Below are 25,087 nucleotides of genomic sequence, written 5' to 3' on the forward strand. Positions count from 1 at the left end.
GAAATTCATCCAGGTCTCTCTGTAACAGGAAGTGAATTCTTTCCTCGGACAACATGCCTGCAACAATAAAAGAGCAGGACAAATAAGGGGTGTAGGGGTGAGGGCTGGGATAGAGCTAGCGTAAGGTGGAAGCAATCCTACCTAAGTGATTGCAGTGCTGCTGTGACAGGGGTGACGCAGCATCTCAGAAGGCATCGTAAATGTGCAGTGACAAGATGACAGGTTTATAGCATGTTCTGAGCAGGAAAATACTTAGGTATTTGAAACCTTAAAGTGTTCTGGCTCCTTTCTGAGATGGAGATGTTAGTGATGTCAGAAGTTCTCTCCCTTGCCTATTTCCATGGTAGATGCAGTGAAATCATGTGCCGAGCACAAGGGACTACATATGGAGGGCTGAATTTTGCATAAGTAAATACATATTTGCATTTTCAACAGTTCATTGCCCTTTTTACTGCCTTATTTGCCTGTTTGAGCAGGTATGCAAACTCTGTGTTTGCCTGTGGGTATTGTCAACAGACAAAATTGAAGCACTTGGCAGGTTCTAATTTGAGGCCATAGTTTTCCCAGGGAGTTTGTTCCTATGAATGTGTTAACACTAAATCTTTGGATTTCTTTATTTCACCAAGGCAAACTTTATCCTCAGATGGAATGAATCTGCTGTTTATATATCAGAGAAAAATGAAATTGCTCTGTAATTTGAATGTACTCAGTCTTCTGTGGTTACTCTGAAATCCTGATCATGTTTAACAGTGTATTGCTTTTTACCTGGAGCTGGCCTCTTGCCAATCTAATTTTGTTTCAGAATGAATAGCCTTTATACATGAGTAGACATGTAGAAAGCGTCCTAAAATGTCTAGAGATGGAGGTAGCATATCAGCTAGAATTCAAGTGGTTCCTCTTGCAAGAAGCACATCACCCAATACTTATTTGTTGCAGGTTGTTGGCGTTCCAGTTGGTTCTGCTTTACAGTCGACAGTGAAACAGGCGGTGGCTATCAGTGGTGGCCAGATACTTGTGGCAAAATCTAGTTCTTCAGTAGCAAAGGCTGTTGGTCCAAAACAGGTTGTGACTCAAGGTGTAGCCAAAGCCATCGTGAGTGGAGGTGGAGGAACAATTGTTGCTCAGCCTGTGCAGACTATAACAAAGGCGCAAGTTGCTTCCACAGGTGCTCAGAAAAGTACATCTCAAGGATCAGGTAGAGTAATTTTATACCTTGTTAATGGCTCATGATGGCTCTGTAATGATTCTTTCAACTTTAAAATAATTGTTTGATGGTAAAGCTTGACAATGAATAGGAAAGTCTATGGAAATTCAGGATGACGGAGGCTAGCGTGGTAATAAAGAAAATCTGAACTCATTATCTGTAAGGGAAGAGAGCACAAGTACTTTACAACACGCGGTGTTCTATGAGTAGAGGACACAGTTTGGTCAGACCTGCAGATGGCCCTCACTTACATTGGCAGAGGGTGTTTGAGGTGTCCTGGGGCGTGGAGATCAGCAGGATATCCTGGGGAATGTGCTAGAGACCTGGTGGACTTTCATGGAGCCAGGTCTCGTACTTTTGACCAGCATTGTGGTCTTTGGATGTTCAAAGGAACTCTTGAACCCAACAAACAAAAGTCAAACTGTGCTTCCTGCATCTTCACATCTTCCCCCATGCTCACAATTATGGGAATGTGGGCAGAAGCCCCCAGCCTGCTTGTGCACGCAGCTGGCTTTAGCTGCACGTCTCAGCTCAGACTCTGGACAGTTTGAAAGGTACTGTGTGACTTCTAGACTCAAGCCTGCAAACCCCACCACTGTGTTTCTTTGGCCTGTGGCCATAAGTACTGCACGCTGAGGTTTTTTTCAGACCTGTTCAATGTGTTTGTGCGTCACTGGTGAAGTTAATCTCAGTTAGGACAGCTAAGCATGGATTATCAAAGGCTAGATGCGTGCCACTCCCAATACTTTAATTCTGAGCAGACTTCATTGCATACTGGCCTCTGCAAGCACTAATTTTTTCCTTTTTATTCCTTCTTTCTAGTCATGGCTACGCTGCAGTTACCAGCCACCAACCTGGCAAACTTGGCAAACTTGCCACCAGGCACCAAACTGTACCTCACCACCAACAGCAAGAATCCTTCTGGAAAAGGAAAACTGCTTCTGATACCCCAAGGAGCCATACTGAGAGCCACAAATAATGCTAGTTAGTCTTGTAGGGAAATCTAATGCCTTAAATAACGTAATCACTGTGTAATTAATATGTTTGGTGTTTTTGCTATAATGCATCCTGGTACTGTGAAAGTCAATAATGGGATGGGGGTTCTTTGCTCACAACAACACAGTATGTGGAGCTAAAAAGCTGAGATGTCAAAAGTGTCTTTCATCTTAGATGAAACTGCTTTACATCAGGGCTCCCAATGTCTTACTATTTGTGCTGAAAGCAGACTAACTTTCCCCATAATTCACAGTGAAAGATTGCCTTCACTGTGCAATGATGCTTTCTCTGTGGGGAGACAACTGCGTTTTCATAATGTAGAACTGAGCTGGATTTGAATGCAGTTGTGAAATCTATTAATAAGTAATGGAATGAGACCCTGGAAAAACTAGAAACATAATAAGCTAGCTTTGAAAAGGATTAGTTAACTGTATCTAGAATGAGGGAAAGAAATAGATTTGAATATTGATAAAAGGTTTGACCCCAAGTTGTTGACACCAGCAGAAACGCTTCGTTGGTAATGGGCTTATGAATCAAACTTGCTGTGAAATACCTGGAGAACAGCACTGCTAAAATACTTCTGATGGGCAGTATTTTTTCTATAGTGTGCTCTTGCATTGTGTAGCTTAAGAAAAGGTTGGTTCTGGGACATGGCTTAGTAGGTAATACTGGTGGTAGGGGGATGGTTGGACCAGATGATCTTGGAGGTCTTTTCCAACCTTCATGATTCTATAGGAAAAGAATACGGCGGGTTTTGGACTGTGTAGATGCAGAGTTTTGTTGTGAGCCTTCCCCAGAATGTCTCTGTTTTTGGGGCTGGGGTTTAACATGGGAGATGGATTAGGTGCCAGGTGTTTTCTCATAGTTCTGATACTGACACTGGGGAGGAGAGATTATTCAGCTTTAATATGTAAGAAGGTAGATACCAGCAGCACAGCTAGTATTTGGAGTATTTCCAGAGCTTCTGCTGCAGATTCATAACCTGCAAAAGACTGATTAAAAACAGTTTACCTGTTGGACAGTGTTTTCTTCAATAGAAATTTCACATCAGCCTGAAATGAGCTTTTCATGCCCACCAGTCCTTACTCCCCCCCCATATCTCCTTTTGTTCATGGTATTTGCTGACCTATAAGAGAGCACAGCAGCACTTCTGAACTGTGCTGTACTGGGTAATTACGGTGTTTATGCCTGGATATTACTCGGTTACATAATGTGGTACAGCAAGCATCTTGCAATCTGTTTTCAATTATTTGTGTATACAGGAATACTTCAGCAACTGACATTGTCTGGTTACCAAAGAGTCAAGCCTTTTGTTCTGGTTACAGGTCTCCAATCTGGTTCTTCTACGAATAGTGGAGGAGGAGGAACCCAAAGCACAAGCAGTAACTTGTCACAGCACCTCACCTATACATCCTACATCCTGAAGCAGACACCCCAGGTCAGTAGCATAAGCATATTAATAGAAGCAGTTCAGTATTTCAGGCTGCATTGAATCTCTCTAGCAACGCTTGCCTCTTTTTCTTCTGCCAGGTATCTGCTTTACTACTTGCTATAGCTATTTGCACATATCTGCACTTTACCTCCCCTTGCAGGGTGGGACCCCCTTGGGGCTTGGCTCCTTGTGGGCTGAGAAAATAGCATGGAGCACTTTCTCAGGGCAACTGGTGGGTGGTGAAATAAGAGCCCGTGATGGCAGGGGAGCAAGGTCTCCACACTAGGAGAGGTGATAAGACTAATAATATTAGAAGATCCATCTTACATAATAGGATGCATGGAAGTTCTAGGAAAGCCTTATAGATAGGGGAATAAAGGAGAGTTATTAGAGAGAAATGGCAAGGCTGAGAAAGGAAGAAAAATGATAAAACAGAAGATTGTGTGAAGGGATCCATGCTTGACTGTAGGTGAATGAAGAGAAAAGAGCAACAACTAAATAAGGATGTGAAACAGAAAGGGATGCAAGGCTTCAGATGGTAGGTTGTTAGAGTGCACACCTCCAGATCTAGCTGTGATTTCTGTTTGCTGAGCTCTGAGTATATAACCTTTGTGGGTGAATGGAGTTAAATCCAGTTGGAGGCCGGTCACTAGTGGAGTCCCCCAGGGCTCAGTACTGGGGCCAGTCCTCTTTAATATCTTTATTGATGATCTGGATGAGGGGATTGAGTGCACCCTCAGTAAGTTTGCAGACGACACCAAGTTAGGTGCGTGTGTCGATCTGCTCGAGTGTAGGAAGGCTCTGCAGGAGGATCTGGATAGGCTGGACCGATGGGCTGAGGCCAACTGTATGAGGTTCAACAAGGCCAAGTGCCGGGTCCTGCACCTGGGGCGCAACAACCCCAAGCAGCGCTACAGGCTGGGAGATGAGTGGTTGGAAAGCTGTCTGGCAGAGAAGGACCTGGGAGTACTGGTTGATAGTCGGCTGAATATGAGCCAGCAGTGTGCTCAGGTGGCCCAGAAGGCCAACAGCATCCTGGCTTGTATAAGAAACAGTGTGGCCAGCAGGGCTAGGGAAGTGATTGTCCCCCTGTACTCGGCTCTGGTGAGGCCACACCTCGAGTACTGTGTTCAGTTTTGGGCCCCTCGCTACAAGAAGGACATCGAGGTGCTCGAGTGAGTCCAGAGAAGAGCAACGAAGCTGGTGAGGGGTCTGGAGAACAAGTCTTATGAGGAGCGGACGAGGGAGCTGGGATTGTTCAGCCTGGAGAAGAGGAGGCTCAGGGGTGACCTTATTGCACTCTACAGGTACCTTAAAGGAGGCTGTAGCGAGGTGGGGGTCGGTCTATTCTCCCACATGCCTGGTGACAGGACGAGGGGGAATGGGCTCAAGTTGCGCCAGGGGAGGTTTAGGTTGGATATTAGGAAGAACTTCTTTACTGAAAGGGCTGTTAGGCATTGAAATGGGCTGCCCAGGGAAGTGGTTGAGTCACCATCCCTGGAGGTCTTTACAAGACGTTTAGATTTAGAGCTTAGTGATATGGTTTAGTGGAGGGCTTGTTAGTGTTAGGTCAGAGGTTGGACTAGGTGATCTTGGAGGTCTCTTCCAACCTAGATGATTCTGTGACTAAATGCATTTTGAAGCTAGAAGGTGACAGTGGTTCGATTTCTGACATTTTTTTGCTTAGCCCGGCAGTAGCCTCTCTGATCTTGCAGGTTAAGCAGTATTTGTCACAAAGAATAAACCTGAAGAGCATGATGTGTATTCTATTGCAGTGGATGCCTCTGAGTATATAGGCAACTGTAGCTTTTTCACCTTTACCTTTGTGTTCGAAAGTGTTCTGCACCAAGACGGCTATGTCTCGCGCTGGGTGCAGAATCATCCATTGTAATTAACAATGCATTATTTTAGAAGACAGAATGTTTTGGGGCACTGGCGTGCTTCCTGCCCATGGAAGGTGGACAGAGAGGAGACTTCCTTTCAGACCTTTCAGTGGGGTCGGCAAAGATGAGGACTTCAGGTTTTTTTTGTCTTCTTTAATTCAAGCGTTTGTGATTATTGCAGTACAGAAAGAATGTCAAAAACCTGCTTAAAGCATTATTTTGCATCACAGAATACCTGCAGATGTTGCTGTTCCACTATAGCTACAGGCTGTAGCAGTGTTGTCACTCTTAGATTTCTGACTCGTAACTGTGGTTTCAAACGCTGACCTCCCTGACTTATTTCTGGAGCAGGGCACCTTTCTGGTTGGCCAACCTTCTCCTCAAAGTTCTGGGAAGCAGCTGACGCCAGCATCTGTTGTTCAGGGCAATGTCGGAGTTGGAACATCTTCCACACAAGGACAAGCATTAAAAGTGATAACTGGACAGAAAACAGCTTTATTTACACAGGTAACTTGCAAACGATGTGTTTCTCTTACTGGTCAGCATTTCGACAGATAAAGTATAGGAACCACAATTGCACATTATGAGAGCTTCCCCTTTCGTAGTCAGTTTTTTCTTTGTACAGTTACAGTTACGGCTGCACTATGAAAGCATACAAAGGTGTACTTTTATATGCAGATATTGGACCACAGTTTTCCAGCTTTATTGATGTTCTCAAAGTGGGTCATTTATAAGCTTAGGTTGCTAGTTTTTAAATGTGCTCCAGGATTTATTAATGATGTAGTATTAGAGGAGTGAATACAGATAAATGCAAAAATCTGCTTAAATATTTGAACTTTAGAAATGAATCACCTGTTACATCTCTTAGAAATTTTTGGCCTTGGTCATCTTGAGATCACTCAAAAGACCCTTCTTTTCTGAATAGTCCCTGTGAAATTCAAACTCACCAAGAGTGCCAGAAAACCGTCCAAAATTCAAAATCAGTAGGCTTTAAAAAACAAAACAAAAAAAACCTCTCTACAGCTTGATAAATTTGAATTTGAGGTAGTAACTTTGTTCCAACTATTCTTGTCCCAGAATGCCTCTTTCATTGAAAAAAGTAATTTTAAAATATTTTCCAGTAATATAAGAAGCATTCATCTTGTTTTTTAAACAAGCAAACAAAAAACAACAGATACAGTGTTGATATCATTTACCCTATGCTGAATTTCTTTTCCAAGGCTGCACCCAGTGGACAGACATCACTGATGAAAATATCAGATGGGTCTCTGAAATCAGTGCCTGCCTCATCCCAGCTCTCCAAACCTGGTACCACTGTGCTGAGAGTATCAGGAGGTGTTATCACCACAGCTGCTGCTCCTGCCGTGGCCCTTCCCACAAATGGGGTGGCACAGGTGAGAAACAACCTGGCCAACATACTAGGAGATGACATTTGCACCCTACCCAGTATAATCCCCAGGAAAGGATGACTTCTGCTTTATGATCTATTGGTGGTTTTTCTTCCAATCAGCATTGTTGGTTTATCTGCTTTTTAGTTGTTTTCTGGTGCTGTGTACAAAACTAACTCCTTTGCAGATTAGTCGCTTGTTGTTCTATGTAAAATAGGTAAAGAAGCAAGGGAAGAAGGGAAACTTAAAACTTGCACTTCCTTGCTTTTAAAATTCAGGTAGGCAGGAAAAGCTTTATCTGAAACAGCTTTTGCAGTCATACAGATGAGGTTTTGGGGCTACCTAGCCTTTAAACACCAAATCTGTCACTAGCACAAAAATTTGCAGAAGAATGTAAAATGCCTGAAGATCTACATCCAGTAGGCCAGTGAAAGCCAACAGTAGTTAGAATGTAGATTGTTCCTCTGAGATCACAGACTCAACAATGTTCAGTGCCCAATCTGTTGTGAATAGACTTCACGGTGGCCAAGGTTCATGGTCCTTTGGTTCTGACCGCATTCAAAGGATGTCACTCCTCCCTACCCCTGAGGAGTCGTAACGGTGCAGCATAGGAGTGGGATGCTTTGCCATGAAGTGAGATTGAAAGTAAAACATTTGTGTTCCTGGAGTGAGGGGGGCATGCAGCCGTGTGTCCAGTTGGTACAGGTTGTCCACCAGGAGTGGAGATGGAGTTCATGAGGTGGGGATGAGGCAGCAAAGAGGAAAGTGTGTTCACTGGGAGGCTTTCCCAGCCTTCCTGCTTCTGTATGTGGGGAGGCAAAGGTTTAAACAAGTTGAGAGTTGAGGCCATGCTTCCCTTAGAGAGCTGAACCCTGGCATACACAGCACATATTGGTGAAAATACTGAAATTTGCTTTAAATGCTACTTACTCTGTACAGCTCTCAGTGAAGCTGCAGAGGTTCCAATTTTCTGTCCAACCTCTTTATCCCAAAGTCACCACCACCACCTGACTTCCCAATGACAGTTATTAGCACCCTGTTGGCCTACCTATCCCTGCCTAGGCCACACAGCAGCCGGGACACCAGGATCTGCCTGGGGACTGAGCTGATAAGTGTCAAAGAAGTTGTGGCTAATGTTGTGAGATATCTCATCTGGAGGTTTGCTTGCTGGAGTTAAGGGACCTAGCTCCAGATACCATCGCAGCAATTGTGGTAGCGGTTCCTGTGTGCACAATTTCATGTTATTTCTGCTTTAAATAGTCTCCATTCTCTGCGTATCATATTGTTGTATATCATTGTATATGGGCTTTTTGATAAGTGCTTGTAAGTTTCTTTCTTCTTAGTGATAGAAAAACAGAGTTCTGCTTTTGCTATTTCTAGATATTCTCTCCTTGTGTTTATTGCTGAATCATCTGTGAAATTACAAGGAATGTTATCACTGTCTTCCTCCTTTATGCAGCAAATAGATAATGCAGGTTCCAGTTCATCATCTTCTGGAGCTCCTACAGCAAAAACGTCTGGACAACACCAAATCTGTATAAACCAGAGCCAGTCTACTTCATCAGTAGTGAATAAGACTGCTACTTCTACTGTTGTAAGTGTTGCTTCTCTGGTGACTACACCAACGCCTGTGACTGGAAAAGCTGCAGTATCAGGTATTCTCCCTTCATGCCTTTTCTACAGAAAGTTAAAATTGTGTACAAGTTCTCTAGATGTCTTCGCTGTAAAAGGAAGAATGTGGAATCATCTGCCTTTGTGAACGGTGAAAGTAGAGTCGTGCTTTCTAAAACGTAACTTATTAGGATAACTTTTGGCTTAGCCAAAGAGATGTGTAAATAATTTGGCATCCTAATACAGTGCATTGACTGCATCTGATACAAGTAACAGTGCAAGTTGCCTACTGGTATTGGAGAGGGATTTTAGGTTTTCATGCCAAATCCTCTGTAGAGGATGCATTCTGCTTGTTCAAGGTATCAGAGGTACTATAAACTTGATTCAGTTTGTGAAAATGAACTGCCACTGAAGTTGGAGAAGTTGCATAAGCAGAATTTGGCTCTGAGACTTTGCATCTGCTCTTTTTGGCTTGGAAAAAGAGAGGTTTTGATTTAAGGTTAATGAATGTTTTAAAGTCATAATCTGTTGAGTACAGCAAAGTGGATTTGATCTGGAATCTTTCAACTTAATAAAGATAGAGCAATAAAGATGGTCTGCCTCTAGGTAGAGGGGTGTTTTCCTTATTCACTTTCATAGTCTTCCAGTTTATTTTGTATTATGGAGAGCAAATGTGGCAGGTTTAATTTTAGTATCATGAGTTAACATTAGACGTCTTCATTTTGACTTCTAATTTACCTGCTGGTATGTCATACTCATTTGAAATGGCCCCTTACTAAGGGGAAACAAAACAAATACAAAAAAGAGAAAGTGAAGTGACATGGAGCCCATCTAGCAGTCCCTTTTTAAAGCAGCTCTTCTCATTTCCATTGTACACAGTGTTCCAAACTCTTCCTTTCTTCATCACACTGTTTTCCAAAGCTTGAAAATGAACAACAGAAGCTGTAAAGACTGCTGCAGTTCTGCAATAAGCAGTTGAGTATTTTCTTCTTTCCAAACAAAGCAGCAAGAGTTTTTGTTGGAAATACACCATTCTAAATAGCTTTCCGATTAAGGCTGCCATATATAAGAATATCATCTAGATTTTTTTTTTTAAAGTCTGAGACACTGACTTCATTATTAAAAGCAAATTCAGGAATCCCAAAAGAAGCAATTGCTATAAAACATGTTATTTCAGTGTCGGGGGGGGAATACTATGTTAGAATTCTTGAGATCTGTATTTTTAAAGGCAACTTTTCAAAAAGAATCTCAGATCTTCTTGTTGTTTTGCAATGGGCAGTGTTGCCTCCCTGTCAGGCTAATAGGAATAGTTGCAAATGTCCCTTTTTACTTGCCTTGCAGTTTGGGTCCTTTGCCATGCTGTCCTAACACATCTTTGCATCACACAGTTACGACATCCCCCAAGCCACACTTCTAAATGATAACACTTTCTTGAAGTGTGAGAAACTGTTCTGGAAGGAAACTTGTGAAGCCCTGAACATTTAAATGCTTGCTGAAGACTGACTGTCCCCAAAGAGAGCTTTGGTTTACTGTTTAACATCCCTGTAAGAGCTGTTTGGGGGCAGTGCATCAAAGAGGAAGCCAGCAGCCACTGAGCTTGAGCATTGTGGTGCTGCACATTTGAGAAGGCTGGAGGCAGAAGAAAAGGTTTTGCCAAAATGTGTGGCATCAGATACTTAATTCTAAAAATATAGTATTTTTTATTTAAATGAATCTCAAATAGAAAGTTCTATAATGTTTAAAAATGAACTAGGCTAGCCTTCTTGCCAAGTGTTCATTGTCTAACTGACCAGCGTTATGTATCTTTCAAAACCAAGGGACATTTTCATCAGACCTTGCATGTCTGGTACTTGGAAGGCAGTTATTTCTTAAACAATAGTAATGGATTGTAAGGGGAATAGAAACTTTCTTGAAACAAATTGCGAGTATAAAATTACCACTGCGAAACTAAGAAGCGTGTTGTTTGCAGTTTTCTAAAACAAAAGCTGAATAAAAGTTTGTTCAGTCAAAGCATTAAATAAAATTATATAGGAAATAGCCAGTTTACTAATAAAAATGATAAGCATAGTCCCATATCACAGTATTAGAGCCCTGGTTTTGGTGGTTTGGGATGTCATCACTGTGGATGAGGGAGCTACGGGAACAGGAGATGAGTGCTCCTCAGTCATTGCCCCGTGGTTCAGCTTGGAGCCATGTTGGCTTCCACCAAAGTCACTGGATGCTGCCACTGTTAATGTTGTTAATATCACAATGTCCTGCTTGTTCTTCTAGACTTAACTAAAATCAGCTATCTAACTCAGTCCCCCCCCCCCCCTTAATGTGCTTCATAGCTTGATCAGCCATCCTTATGGATGCATGCATTGAGTGCTTGTAACAGAAAGACATGGGACGCTCAGTTCAGGTATATTCTTCATCAGACTGGCTGCACAGGCTTGGGTTCATCGTTTAGTTAAAGCATGGTTGATTTTGCTCTGCTAACTGCAGTGGGTGCTGCTAAGCTGAGCTGCAGAGGTGAGAGGGGCTGTGTAAGTACAACAGCTGTCATTCACTGGCTTACCAGATGCTTGAGCACAAGTAAAGGAGAGGAGAGCTGCGAGTCACGCTCTAACTGCTTTTGTCTTGCTCTATTAAGAGTGTTTTACTCTGTGCTGAGCCTGCTTCATTTGAAAGGTTTGTTTTACATCAACTTTTGCTTAAGATTACTTAAGTAATTAGGAACTTGCTTCACAAATGTCAGAGTGCTGTGCAGCATATAATGCATCTCAGTACTTTAGGAGTCATCCATGTCAGTAAAAATTTTAACAGGCAGTTCGCTGAACTGTGGCTTGTTAAGATGGTGGCAGTGGTAGCTTATGTGCCATCCTACTTCAGTCAGAAAGGGAGAGAAATAACTGGAGATAAACAAAATGGTGTGTTTTATTTAACATTTTGTCTTCCATTCTTCTTGCAGGGTTGCTAAAAATCCACTCAAATCAGTCTAGTCCACAGCAGGCTGTTCTGACAGTTCCCAGCCAGCTTAAACAGCTCGGTGTAAACACAGCTTCTGGAGGTGTTCAGACTATACTCATGCCTATGAACAAAGGTAAAGGGCAGAGGAGGATGACAGATGGTGTTTGAAAATCCCCTTTGACACAGGGTAGCTCTTCGTCACTGTTGGCATACCTGGTCCAAAGGTTAGAGATAGAAGAAAATGTAGCAAGGAAATTCATCCCTAAACTTTGTGTTGCAAACATTTTATTGCTTCTGAATATGGTTATATGCCAAAGTTTGTTTTTTATTTTTTTTAATTTGTTGTCCATTTTATTTCCTCTGCAGTGATACAGTCACTTTCTACCAGCAAAGTTGCAGCTGTTACAGCTGTCACATCAGCAAGTACAGTTGTCCCGAGTCCCTCTACGGTATCCGTTACTAAAGGTAACAAGAAATTTCTCTGTAAGATAAATACTAGAAATATGCCAGTGCTGCTTTATGCAAGTGGTCTGACTCTGAAATTAGATCTTGTGACTGTGGGTTCATTTCTGTTGTTAGCAGGGTTTGAATTAATTTACAATGACATCTGGGGACTGGGAAATTTACAGTGACTTCCCCCTCAACAAAGCCGAAAGCATAGGCAAGTACAGAGAGGAAAGGGAATATTCTGAAAAACTACTATTGAGTACTATAAACATTGATCATTTCAATCCATCATTGCAGAAAAGCACAGAGCAGCATGTATTTAATCACAGTCACTGCTGTCCTCAAAATAGTGACTGAAAGTCCAATTCTTGCAGAATTGCTGTGTCTTTCCCCTCCCAGCTGAATGACCAGACTGCCTGGCTGTTCTGGGTGTGGAACATCTCCTCGTGCCTTGGCAGAGTTCTGTCCTAGATGTGAGAGCTCACTGGTGACAATTTGAAATCCCACTAGTAGCTAAAATTGTTATTAGCTTTCTGTCCAGCTCTTTGCTTAAAAAAAGGCCAGCACACATTTTTAAGCAGTTCAGTTTAGATCATGCAGTCATATGCAAAACCTCGGCAATTGATGATGTGCATACATATTTTCTAAAAGGGATATCATCATGTTGAGATTTGGAGGGGGAGCTGGTCATGTTCTTGTGGCTTTCCTGCAGTATAGATGAAGCTTATGTTCTTCACAAGGTCAGGTTTGTTCATGTTTAAAGGAGAATGCAAACAACAAATTCAGTGACGTTATTTAATATGTAAGACACTTAGTCTTATTGGAGTCTTACTCAAGACATTATTTATCAAGCTGACGGGTGCTCTTTCTTTTGAAACGTGTTCTGTTTCTTTGAAGTTAAGATGGAGCCTGATTCAACGGGACAAAACTGCAGCTCTGTGGGTACTCAAGAAGGTCAAGCAGCAGTAAAAACAGAAGAGAGTTCAGAACTTGGGAATTACGTTATCAAGTAATTGTTCATTTCTTTGTAAGGATTTCTGGTCTTTGAAACTCCAGGGGAGTTGGAGGAGACTCTAGGGATGCATGCAGCATTGTTAAAAGTTTGACTCAGAAATACAATGTAAAATCTTCTGTTACATACACCATTGTATCAGTACTAATCCTGTTGGATGGCATTTGTTTCAGGCAGTGTTGCAAGTCTTCCCTAATGGATTTGTACTCAGGGCTCCTGGAAAGGCGGGGGGCAATAAATATTTGTAGTTGTTTTGGGGTTTGCTAAAATCTCGAGCTGCTAAGATATCTTTATCATCCAACACTTGGACAATTCCCATTGCCACTGTGTTTTTATAATGAGGCCAAACTGTACACAGTGAAATTCAGGTGTAAAAGGGAGCATCTGAAATAAGTTGAACTGTCTCTCTTCTTGCCTCTCTAGTCTTCATAAGATCATATACTTCTGTAATTACTTAATATGACGGCTTCTCAGTTCAGAATTGGAATTAGATGATAAATATCATTGGAGTATTAGTTCACTGGACTCTGTGAAATCCAGTGCCTTATTTGTGATGTTCTTGGAAGTACTTTTCAGTGGTATTTCACCAGAACTCAGTTTGCAATTTTTTAGTTTTTCTCTGGAAATTTCCTGTAATGCGTAGGATGTCCTTCTGCTCTTGATTCTTCAGTGGCATATTTCCCCGTCTCCATGTTTTGAAAAGCGTTGTCTTGATACATCCCTGTAAACATTATCCTGATGGAAGGTATGTGTAGCAGACAGGAATAAATATCAAGTCACTACACAGTGGAAATTGTCTTCGTTGCAGCTGTATGAAACAGAAGGCCAGAAGTGTACTTTCCATAAGTTAAATACAGTACGACTGGTTAAGTGAGATTTACCTAAACTCCCATTAGCACAAGTTTTAATGTTAAAGCAAAAGTGCTGGCATCAAATGAGCCACTGAGTGCAACCATTCTCTATAACAGGAACCTCTCCTTCTTACAGAATTTTAAGAGAGAGCCAGCTGATGAGCAGCAGCAGGGAGTATAAAGCTTCCCATGCAGTATCCCGTGTTCCCACTGGGACAGCCTGCACTAATAGGTGCTTCTTACCCCTTAAAAAAACCTTCAGTCTTCAGTTTGTTCAGATTGACAAATGCAGCTTCATGTGTGGATGCTTCAGCAAGAGGAAGGGCTGCTTGAAATACCTTCTCCAAACTGGGGCATAACAGTTTATCCTCACACTATTACTGCTGTAATGCTTTGGATCTAGGGGCATTAAACCATGTAGTGATTTTGAAACTTTTTGCGTCTGATTTATTACTTCCAACAGTATTCTTTATTGTGATTCTCTTTATCCTTTGCAGCATAGAATATTTGGAGAACATCCAGCAGCTCTTAACAGCAATAGTGAAGAAGGTTCCATTAATTGCTGAAAAAAGTAAGCAGTGCATGAAAAGACTTTGCTCTCTATTTTCAATGTATCAACAGAATGCCTCGCATACCCCGTAGCTGAAAAATTAATGAAAAACAGAACGAAATGAAGCCATTCTCCTAGAGAGCTTACTCCATGGGTTATTCTAAAGACACTTAGAATTAGGTTCTTCCAATAAAGCCAAGTAAAGCTGTAAGCAGTTAACTTTTTCAATTACAAATAGATTGTATTTCCTCACATAATGGTTGCAAGTAGGTCCTCATTTTCCCTGGTTTTCTCCTTAGCAGATGTGCTATTTTTTTAATGCCTGGGTTTCAGAAATACTTGCAAATATGATAACAGCTCAATATTGGAATGTATTTTGTTTTTATATCTGTCTGTCTATCTATCTGTCTCTGTGTCTTCCAAAGGAAGAGAGTTTGACCAATAAGACAGACTGAGAGGTATACATCATTACAGTTCAGGGGTCGGAGAGAAAACTTAAAACAGCCTATAGCCACAGATGTCTGGGTATCCTGACCAAGAATGATGCTGTTTCGGCATCCAAAGAACATTGGGTGTTGCACACCTCTGTGGTGTTCTCAGAGTGAGTGAGCACAACATCTGTATGGCCCTTGAACCTAAAAGCAGAAACACATTTCCTCCTTCCTCCTTACTAGACAAAATTGTAAGCAGGATGTATTTTATTTCACCTACTAAAATTTAATACTGTTTTTGTCTTTGTGTTTTCTAGGTGAAGATGCAAGCTCTTTTTGTGCCAGTTCAGTGGAACAGTATTACAGTTGGAATATTGGGAAGAGGAGGGCAGCTGAGGTAATCTTCTTCTTTGTTTTATAAGCAGTCATTAGGGACATGAGAGAGGTTTCTGAATTACAGAACCTGCCTTGTTGGTTGTTCTTGTTTTCTGAAGCAGTCTGTTGTATTTTAAATGGAAGCATTCCTTACCACGAGACACACTAATTTCTGCTCAGCTAATGATCCAGTTTATTGTTTGGAGCCTTTCTCAGACAGAAGGGACTCTGAAGGTCACTTTTCAGTTGAATCAAAGTAAGACGCTTCTGGAACATTTTAAAATTCAGAATTTTTGCAAACTGTCCTGTTAACACTTGGTTCTCATCATTCCTCTGTGGCATTGTATGGTCTTGTGAATTTTCTGCAATATACTTTGTCCATGTTTTTGTGGGATTGTGGCTGTTTTCTTGTAGGAAGAGCATTGAGAGTACTAGTACTGAAATACTATGTCATAGCTTGTCTGTTCACCAGAGATAAATATTTCAGTTAATCTGGATCTTTTTGTATTCTGGTTGTTATATTTCCTTGTGTTTCTTAACAATTTTATCATCTTGCCATGGACTTTTACAAGGAAGATTGTAAAACTGATTAAATCTGCTGTCACCAACATAAGTGAAAAAAGAGTTTAGCCAAAACTTTAAGAAGCATCTTTTGCTGTAGTGAATTGTTTGCATTATGCCATCTTAAGATGTTATTTGGAAGAGGAAACAGTTCAAGTCAAGGCAGGTGTGCCTGGGCTCCTGTATATTGCTCTTTCTTGAGGTTCTGGTTGGATGAGAAAGAGTTTAAATGACCTGCCCAGAACTGCCAAAGATAACAGGATTAGGACCATCTCCCACGTTTGTTTTTTTTTTTTTTTTTTTTTCCTTGTCATTCTGACTTCTGAGAAAATCATGTTTCTTTTGTTTTCCTTGCAACCTTCATTGTTGTTCTGGGTCATATCTAGCCTTAAACACTTCAGCCAATGTGATGAGCTTTTTCTCTTTGGTTTGTCACAGTGGCAACGAGCAATGACAGTGAAGAAGATCCTTCAAGAAATCATAGAGAAGCACCCCAGGTTTCACAACATTACACCCCTGAAAACAAAGCATGTGGTGCAGTGGTGTCGATGCCATGGCTACACTCCACCTGACCCTGAGACCCTGCGAAATGATGAAGACTCAATTGAAGATGTGCTGACACAGATAGACAGCGAGCCAGGTGAGCAAGCAGGGACAGAAAATTCCTTTTTGCCAAAGGCACTGTTGGTTAAATTGGTTCAAGAATGGGTATGCTCACCCATGTGCTGCCTCTTTAGGAGAGGGTTTTTTTTTTTTTCACTTAATTCACTCAGGAATAACAGATATTGGAGACCCTAAGAGCAAGCATACAAGTGAAGCTGTCTCTCGTGTCTAGAAATACTGATGCTCTGTGGGGCCTCTTCTGGGTTTCGTTGTGCTTTGGGGCCCCTGGAGGCCCAGTGTAGGTATTTGTTATGAGAGATGATTCCAGATCTGCGGTGCAATCATTTATAAGTGGGTACAGAAACTCATTATTGGGTAAGCTTAGCCTCTGTTCAAAGACTTACTGTGCAAACAGTGTGAATGAGCTTCAGGTACAAAAGATTGTCTGGCAACAGCAGCGTGGAGCACACTGGGGGTTAACTTACCTCCAGAAGTGAAGTGAATTGGCATATGTGAAGCTTCATGTGGTGGTAATATAGCTTCTGCATTAGTCCTCTAGGCTTAGCTCTGGGATCTCCACAGTCCGTTGGAGAATATATTAAACGTTCATCTTCGGTTTCATCCGTTCTTTTTAGTGAAGCTCCCTTGTTTCACCTTCAGATAATCCCTTTCCTAAAGCTGAATGTTATTCTGTCCTGATTGTACTTGAAGTCCTTGTATTTCACGGAAGTGTGTGATTAGTCTTTGCTAAGCCTGGTCCTGCACTGCAATTGTTGAAGGAAGCATATATCTACCTTTTAATCTGTTTGTCTAAATAACTAGGTTTGTGTTTATCTTTGAAGAAAACAATCTGTTTACTGCTTAGCTTTTCATAAGAGATTTTTCTGGTTCATGCTGATCATGCAGAGAAGAGGTTACGCTTTTGTAATTCCATTGGGAATCTGTCTTCTGATTTTTCTTAAAAACAAAACAAACAAAAAACCAACTTGATAATACTCATCACAACGTAAAAGGTGTGATTTAGTGTTAAATGGTGCCTACATCTCCAAGCACGTTGAAGAGCATCAGACTGCCTAGCCAGTTGTCAAAAAACTTCTGTAAGAATGTTTAGGAGCCTGGTTTTGTTCGGAGTACAGCCTTCTTGATTGGTGTAGGGGCAGATAAGAGAGCACTGAGTGTAATAAAGACATAATTAGAAGTCTCTCAGTGACTGTTAGTGTTTCTGCTCATCCATATGTTTGGTAGGAACTACAAAAATAACTTCCAATTACCTCAATTTCTTGCCATATTTTGGGTATGCATCTGTTTGTAAGCAGCTTTCCATAATCTATAATTTGTTTAATTGATTGCTTCTTTTTCAGAATGCCCGTCATCTTATAGCAGTGGTGAGGATCTGTGCCGAAAATTAGAGGAGCTACAGCAATTTCTGAAACGAGAACCAGAACATGAAGAGGAAGTAGATGTTCTCAACTTCAGTGAGCCATTAAAAATAAACATTAAAAAAGAACAGGAGGAGAAGCAAGAGGAGATGAAGTTCTATTTGTCTTCCTTGCCTGCATCAGAATTTGTGAGGGACACAGCAGAGAAGGTAATAAGTGAATCATAAAGCTAGTATGAATTGCTGCTCAGTTGTGGCCTTACATTCATTTAGTTGCCTTTCTTTCATCTGTATGGGCCTCTGGATGCTTTATTAAGGTTTTTATAAGTGGCCTGGATAAATCTGACCTTCTGGTTCATGATGCTCAGCTGGCCAGTGCTGGCAGAAGTGAAGCATGCCAGCTGCTGGGAGATCATTTCAGAGAAGCTGCATTGCCAAGCTTAGCACCAGAAAAATTGGTCTGGAAGCCCAGAAGCAAGGGGAAGTAAGGGAAAAGAAGCAGTGGCATGGAATGCCTCCTGTCCTATCTTGTGAAAGATCTGGGCTTGTTTCCTGGACTGATGCTGCTCCTGGAAAGGGGGATGCAGTAAAGTTAAGATCACAGCAAACTTCTCTACTTTTTGGTCATTCCCCTGCACCTGCCAACTCAAATTAGGGCAAAAGAAAGGGAGAGAGTGGTCTTCCCTCACAGCAGCAGGAAGGAAAGAGAGGAGGAGGCTTACTCAGGTTGTAGGAAAAGGTGCTCTCCACTGAGAGACAGAAGCAGCATATCTGTCTCTGCCTCAGATGTTGATATCAAGGGATGAAACTTTGGTTTGCAGTATATCCAGTCTCTTCCTACACGTGTGACAAGGGCACAGGTGTGATGGGAGTGGAACTGGGGGATGAAATTCTTTTGATGCAGAACTTTTGTGCCAGAAGTAGTTTAAAGCTGTTTCAGTTGTCATAGGTGCAGGGAAGATTATGAATACATGGACTGAATATATGTTCAGTTTTAAAATGGGACTTCTATTTGTAACCCGAAATACCTAATACAACTTTTTTTTTTTGCGGACTCCCTGTAACAAAAATGAAAATCTGCTTCTTTTTTTGTTTGAGAGCCATTTCTGCAGGCTACTGTAATGTTCAAGCTTCATTTTCTCCAGAATTCTTTTAAATGAGGCATGAGATTATACTGCCTGAAAATTCTGCAGAGCCTGCTTGCTTGTTTTTTAAATACCCTTTATAATAGATTGTTTCTATTATACCATTGCCATCTCATCTGTAGCAGAACGTGGGTTGTGTTACTTGATGTACTAGTTCTTTTTCCTCTTGTATTTTATAGATAGGGATTTCTTTTCAGCCTGCTGAGGTACAAAAGAATGTTTATGCATCGGTAATAGAAGATATGATTTTAAAGGTAAGAAATCACTTTACAATAAGAAACTTTCTACAAATGTATTAACCCAGTAAGGTAGGGGAAAAAAAAAGATGAATTATCCATAGTAACATGCATTTATGAAATCAGGAGATGCAGATTCTGATGTCAATATAATGTATGTGTATAGAAGGATATATAGCTGGATGAAGAGAGTTGTGTATTTCTGTGTGTGTGTTTCCAGCTTCTTAATCATCTGTTGGCTTGAACACAGGATGCTGATTTGCACGTCCTGACTTCCAGTAAGATACAGGCTCCTCTTTAACTTTGAAAGTACCATCTTGTTTGCCCTACCTTTTAGAACTGTAGGGGGAAAATCTGCTAAAGGTCAATAAGACTTGATTGTTTTATGGGAGGATTAACTGTTTTTCCATAAATACCATTGAGTTGCTTTTTGCCTGAGTTGTCTCTACTGGGAGACTGCTGAATTCCTGAAGTCAGTAGCAATTCTCTGTTGTGTAAGAAATCATTCATCTGTCATTCAGTTTTGTAAAAGCAGAGAATCTTTCTTACTAAAGCTTTGAACAGCATGGAATTGGAGTTCTCAAGTTTGGACTGAAGGCTAATACAGATTATTTTTAGCAGTGCTCTGTTGTATTTCAAGCCAAAGATGATTTTTTAGGTTGTTTATACAACAGCATTTTTTTTTACAGTTTATACAGTCTGCTGTAGACACTTTTATAAAGTTAATCGATTCCAGGTTATATGTATACTTGCGTGCACACTTCTCCTGTACTGTCACTTACTATAGTTGAAGTCAGATATAGATATATCTGGTTTTAGATACAGATTATAATCATCAGATTGCTCCAGTAAAATTGTTGAGTATTACCAGCTTTCCTGAGTAAAAAATCCCAGAAACTTCTGCTGTAGTCTTGATAAAGGCTCAGAAAGCAGAGAGCCCTAACTGACTTTTAATTGAGCCTTGATTAAACCAGCATGTAGGGCATACAGCTGCTGTGCATCTGCTGTCTAGGATGGGAAGTTTTTGTGTAAGTGTCTTGATGCAAACCTGGTGGGCCCAGGCTAACAAGGATATACCAAGTACCAGGAGAACGTCTGGCATCTGCCACTTACAAACAAGCTCTAGCATGTGAGGCTGGGCCCTAAAATGCTCTTGGAAATGCACCTGCGATGTGCAGATGGATGCACGTTGCATCCATCCATCCATCCTGCAGCACACGTGTGCTCTGCGGGTCCAGAGAGAAACCAGACTGGGCAGTTGTAGTCATGAGCTGTGTGTATCCATAGGCCTCTTTCTATTAAATATATACTCAGTTTTTATCACTGGGCTTTATCACCTAGGAGTTGGACTTGATGATCCTTATGGGTCCCTTCCAACTTGGGATATTCTATGATTGTAATAAAAGTCACTTGAGCATTTTGAACTGCCTTCCCCCTGCTAATTTAATACAGGACTGAAGTGAGTCAGATTTTCAGATGCTCAGTTACACTGATAATCTAGCGAATAGCATGCTGCTTTCCTCTTTTTATAATGCTGTCACCCCATGTTGCCTTTTGTCACAGGCCACTGAACAGCTTATGAGTGATATCCTGCGGCAAGCCCTGGCAGTGGCGTACCAGACAGCTCCTCACAACAGGTACAGCATTTGAACTACTTATGCCAGCACTAAGGGCTGAAGTACTTGAGGAATTCTGTCAGATTTTGTGTGGTTCAGACCATGTGAGCAAGGGATTTCCAGATGATATGGGGTAGTGTGTGTGCATGAACTACAGGGGTTAGCCATCTCCTAGCTCCATAGTGGCAAATAAGTGGAAACACAGACATTAAAAACTGAGGCAGGACTGCTGGTATTGCCATGCTCAGAGGCAAATAATTTGTTTTAGCAGAGCTGTATTGGAAGGACCTTCTCTCATCCAGTTCAGGTCACCATGTAGACAACTTACTTCAGCAACCTCAATATTCTGTATTTTACTGATGGCTCAGATACTGAGTGATTTTAATGGTAACCATGGGACCACATTTGATTTGTGTTTGGCCACATGAAATTGAAAAAAGTAAGACTATGAGAAAATGGACAGTTTAAATATTACCTAGATGCACTATATAAATATAATATCTATAATGTAACTATGCACACAGAGTTTGTGCTACAGAAGCTCAAGAATCAATACTTCAGCACTTTGTTTTACTGTGCCAGCACCCAAGATGTTTCCCCTAGTCATTTGAGTGGTTCTTTTGTGCTGTGATGTTTTAATGGTGTTTTTTTTTTGGTGTGTGTGTGTGTTGCTCTAACCACATGCTCTTTTATCCTGTTTTTCATTTTTATTATTTTTTCTCCCTGTTAGTAAATTGAACGACTTGCTTCTTTATGGGCATGTCTTTTTCTGTGTTATAAAAACACTCTGATGCATTCCCTGCAGGACTCCAAGAGAGATCACAGTGATGAATATTCACAAAGCCATCTGTAACATTCCCTTTCTTGACTTCCTCACAAACAAGCATATGAAGATACTAAATGAGGAACAATGAAATAGAGCAGAGAAGATACTACGGGAAAGGTGGATATATGACTGAAGCTGGGATGACAAATCCAGTATTTCTGTAGGACACTATTACATACATTTATAACATTGGGCTACTAGATTGTTACCTCCAATTAAAGATGCACCTTAATACAACAGAATGATGCTCTGTTCCAAATCAAGTTGTTAAATGTCAGTGTTTACTTGGTAAGTGTATGTTCAGTGGCTGAACAAACATTGTCAGTTTGCGTCAAGTTGCTAGCTATGAGAGGCTCCACTGTCCTGGTCCCCTGATGACAGCTGTATTGATGAGATTGAACATTTTCCTAGAAAAGAAATTAAGCTTTCTGATGCAGTCTACATACCATTTGGTTTTCCATGCAGTGGGCAGAACAGTTGCTTTGGCACTCAGAATATGAGAAAATTCAAATTCAGTATTTAAAGGTGGGTTGTTTGAGTAGATGGGTTGATTAGTTGGTTAGGTTTAGGTGCAGGGGAGCAGAAGGCTGATGGCTGCACCAAATTCTGCCAGTCCTGTTTGATTGTCATGTATGTGGCTGAGAGCACAGCTAGGGAGGCTTGCTTGCTTATTCAGTTAAGTGCAACCTAACCAAATTACTGACGCCTCTTTAGAGGAGGTCAGATCTCACTTTTCTCAGTCACCACAGAATGGGTAGACTGGCATATGTATGCTCAGTCAAGATGAGTAAACCGTGGTCAGGCTTTGTAGGATTTGTCTGGCTACTTCTGCACAAGAAAAGAGAAGAACATGGACGGTATTCAGTGTCTGTGGGCTTGGACTGGCTGAAATCCTGTGTTTGCCCAACAAGTGCCTCTCTAGGCTGCCAGAAGTTTTGGAGTGTTACAGTGGAAGGCCAGTGACCAGCTCTGTTGTACAAGTCTTAGTGTTTTAACAGCGTTCTCTTAATGATCACTTTGGATTAGGAAGTGCCACTTCAGGTAAAGTTCTGCTGAACACACAGAGGCCTGATAGGATCAAAAAAACGAGAGGTTTGTTGCTTGAGGTGACCTCCTCTGATATCCTGACTGCGGGAGGAAATTCTGCTACTAACCCCAGCACTTACCTGCCTTGGGAACATTGATGGTGTAGGAGAAATGTCTGCAGTCTGGCTATCAACACCTTTCTGAAGAAGGCTTCCATAAGAAGACCCTGACCACCACCCCCTCTACTAAGCCTCAGTCCTGCCCCATGGGTGCTTGCAAGTAGTGTGAATGAGCCATGGCAAAGTCGGATGGGACCCCTGTTGGACTTTCTTGCTTTCAGGCATGTGAGGCAGCGCTGTCAGGCAGGTGGAGCATGGGTCAAATAGCCAGAGCCTCCATTGTGCTCATCTCAGCTGGGTCACTGATCTGCATGGCCTTTGATTTAATCACTCTGTGCCTCAGTTTCCCCGTCTCTGAGTATGGGGAGCAGGATACCTACCTCACAGGGGTGTACTGAGGCCTCTCACTCTTGTTGGTGCCGTGCTTTGGCAATACAAAGCCTTTTATAAACATTAAACTGCAGTTATCTTTCCTGGTCAAGGATAGGAACAGAAATCTTCAAAATGTCATCTTTTGGTGCTTTTTTTGGGCTAGAAGACAGGTGATGATAACTCTAGCTGTGTGCAGGAACAGTGTAAGATGGTTCACATAGAGGGTGATTAAAAGCTTCAAGGAGAGCTGACTTAAGTTGAATGCAATTCTTGATCTGCAGAAGGTACTGCGTACCTTAGATGAGATACTGCCTTTCTTCTCCATCTGGAATAAAACCAGGGTCTGCAGATAAGTCCGTCTTAGTTCATGAGAGCTGATGGGGTGTTGCAGTTAGCTTGAATACACGTGGCAGAACCTGGTCCTTGAATCTATGAAATGAGACTGATGGATGAAATCCAAAGAACATTCAGAGAAGGATTTAGATGCTCCCTATGCAGGGCATTTCAGATGCTCTGGATTCAAAAGGTAATCCTGGCTTTTTCAAGTGAGCCTGGGGCAGGACTGCCTGCACAGGAAAAGTGCACAGCTTAGCCCTGACATTAGTTTTCTGGTGGAGGTCAGCATGGAGGAGTTGAGCATTGATTATGTCCTAGTTCAGCAGGGAGGAATCCAGGTAACTGGGGAGCTGCTGACCCCACACTGTGTCTGTAGACTGTTGCAAGCTCAAAGTACATGTTGCGTTCAGGCCCCCCTGTATGCAGCTTTTACAAAAGAGGCCATTTCTGAGTTATCTGTCACTCGCTATGACAGCCTGCAGGTTGTGTGGGAACAGCCTTTTGGCAAACTCAGTTCTGCTAGGATCTTCTGCGATGATACACATTTTCAGCCCCCGTCTTTTTGTGGGCTTAGTTTCTGGGATTTCAGTGTGCCCAGAGCAGTTTTTCAGAATGCAGGAGCTTGTATTTGGGCATCCGTTTGCAAACTGTGGCTTCCTTGTCTGTGTCCAGGTTGTGGAGTCTCCTTCTCTGGAGATAATCAAAACCCACCTGGATGCCATCCAGTGCAATGTGCTCTAGGTGATCCTGCTTGGCAGGGGGGTTGGACTGGGTCATCTCCAGAGGTCCCTTCCAACCTCAGCCGTTCTGTGATTCTGTTCTGCTTTTCCATGAGGAAGAGTTTTTCAGAATTGGAGTCCTGAAGTGGGCAGGTGGATGCCTGTTGTTCCTAATGGTGTTCTTGTGGTGGAGATCTACTGATAACATTTCCTAGCAACCACAGGTTATTCTCCTAGGAGATGCCATATTAATAATACATAAAGTTTGCTGAAGAAAAATAAAATCTGTTAAAAGCAGATAGAAAATAACACATTTGTTATAGTCCTTCAGATGTAGGAAATGTTTGCAACGCATCCTTTGATTTTTTTTTTTAAAGTGGTGGGAGAAAAATCTGTCAGCGAGACGTTCCTGTGAGAATTGGCTTTGAGATGAACAACAGGTGGTGGAATTGCTCACGCCTGCTCAGGTGCGTGCCGAAATGTTACGGTGTATTTCTCTGTAAAGAGTCTTAATACGAGTTATAGATCTCTTTACAAATATTGCCACTCTTTGTAATGCCGAGTGTTTAAATCCTTTATGTTATCTGTATTATACTGTATAATTGTGTAAGATACGTATGTTTACAATAAATCCTTTTATTAGCTGTGATGGGATTGTCTGACTGTCACCTGTCACTCAAAGCAAGCTTCTCAGAATTCACAAAAATAAGTGTTTTTTTTTTTTTAATGTTTTAGTTCTGGATAATATCTGGTGGAATCTGTTCAGGCACTGGGAACACTTCTTGCTCTTCCTATTCCTCCTCTCCTTCCCCCCCTCCACCCTGCTGTGGCCCTGCTACCACAGTGCCCTCACTGTCCCCTCACGGCGGCCCAAGGGGCTGAGGCTGTTCCTGTCAGCAGAACCGGCCAGAACCGGCTGTGTTCAGGTCAGGGCAGCCCCACACTCTCCTCACAGAGCCCCTGCTGGCAGCTGGGCACCAGCACCTCGTACAAAAAGAACTAGAGAAAAGTAAGACAAGGG

At 41.8% G+C, this 25,087-nt stretch overlaps 1 protein-coding gene across 7 annotated transcripts in view; it reads left to right on the forward strand.

The window, feature by feature from the left end:
* The window catches only part of YEATS2 (YEATS domain containing 2), a 49,307-nt gene extending 24,592 nt beyond the window's left edge, over positions 1 to 24,715 (forward strand). For 6 of the 7 annotated variants that reach the window (XM_040568067.1, XM_040568066.1, XM_040568068.1 and 3 more), the window contains 16 exons: positions 937 to 1,195; positions 2,027 to 2,188; positions 3,526 to 3,638; positions 5,867 to 6,022; positions 6,736 to 6,909; positions 8,363 to 8,558; positions 11,465 to 11,596; positions 11,830 to 11,928; positions 12,808 to 12,919; positions 14,271 to 14,344; positions 15,072 to 15,151; positions 16,129 to 16,330; positions 17,655 to 17,881; positions 18,996 to 19,070; positions 20,616 to 20,689; positions 21,474 to 24,715. In XM_040568067.1, coding sequence (XP_040424001.1) covers positions 937 to 1,195; positions 2,027 to 2,188; positions 3,526 to 3,638; positions 5,867 to 6,022; positions 6,736 to 6,909; positions 8,363 to 8,558; positions 11,465 to 11,596; positions 11,830 to 11,928; positions 12,808 to 12,919; positions 14,271 to 14,344; positions 15,072 to 15,151; positions 16,129 to 16,330; positions 17,655 to 17,881; positions 18,996 to 19,070; positions 20,616 to 20,689; positions 21,474 to 21,582 — 2,244 coding nt within the window. In that variant the 3' untranslated portion in view covers positions 21,583 to 24,715. The remainder of the gene's footprint in view (positions 1 to 936; positions 1,196 to 2,026; positions 2,189 to 3,525; positions 3,639 to 5,866; positions 6,023 to 6,735; positions 6,910 to 8,362; positions 8,559 to 11,464; positions 11,597 to 11,829; positions 11,929 to 12,807; positions 12,920 to 14,270; positions 14,345 to 15,071; positions 15,152 to 16,128; positions 16,331 to 17,654; positions 17,882 to 18,995; positions 19,071 to 20,615; positions 20,690 to 21,473) is intronic. The other variant, XM_040568069.1, reaches the window with a different exon arrangement.
* Positions 24,716 to 25,087: the final 372 nt, after the last annotated feature.

The sequence above is a fragment of the Cygnus olor genome, chromosome 9 (assembly GCF_009769625.2).
Source record: "Cygnus olor isolate bCygOlo1 chromosome 9, bCygOlo1.pri.v2, whole genome shotgun sequence".
NCBI classification, from domain to species: Eukaryota; Metazoa; Chordata; class Aves; order Anseriformes; family Anatidae; genus Cygnus; species Cygnus olor.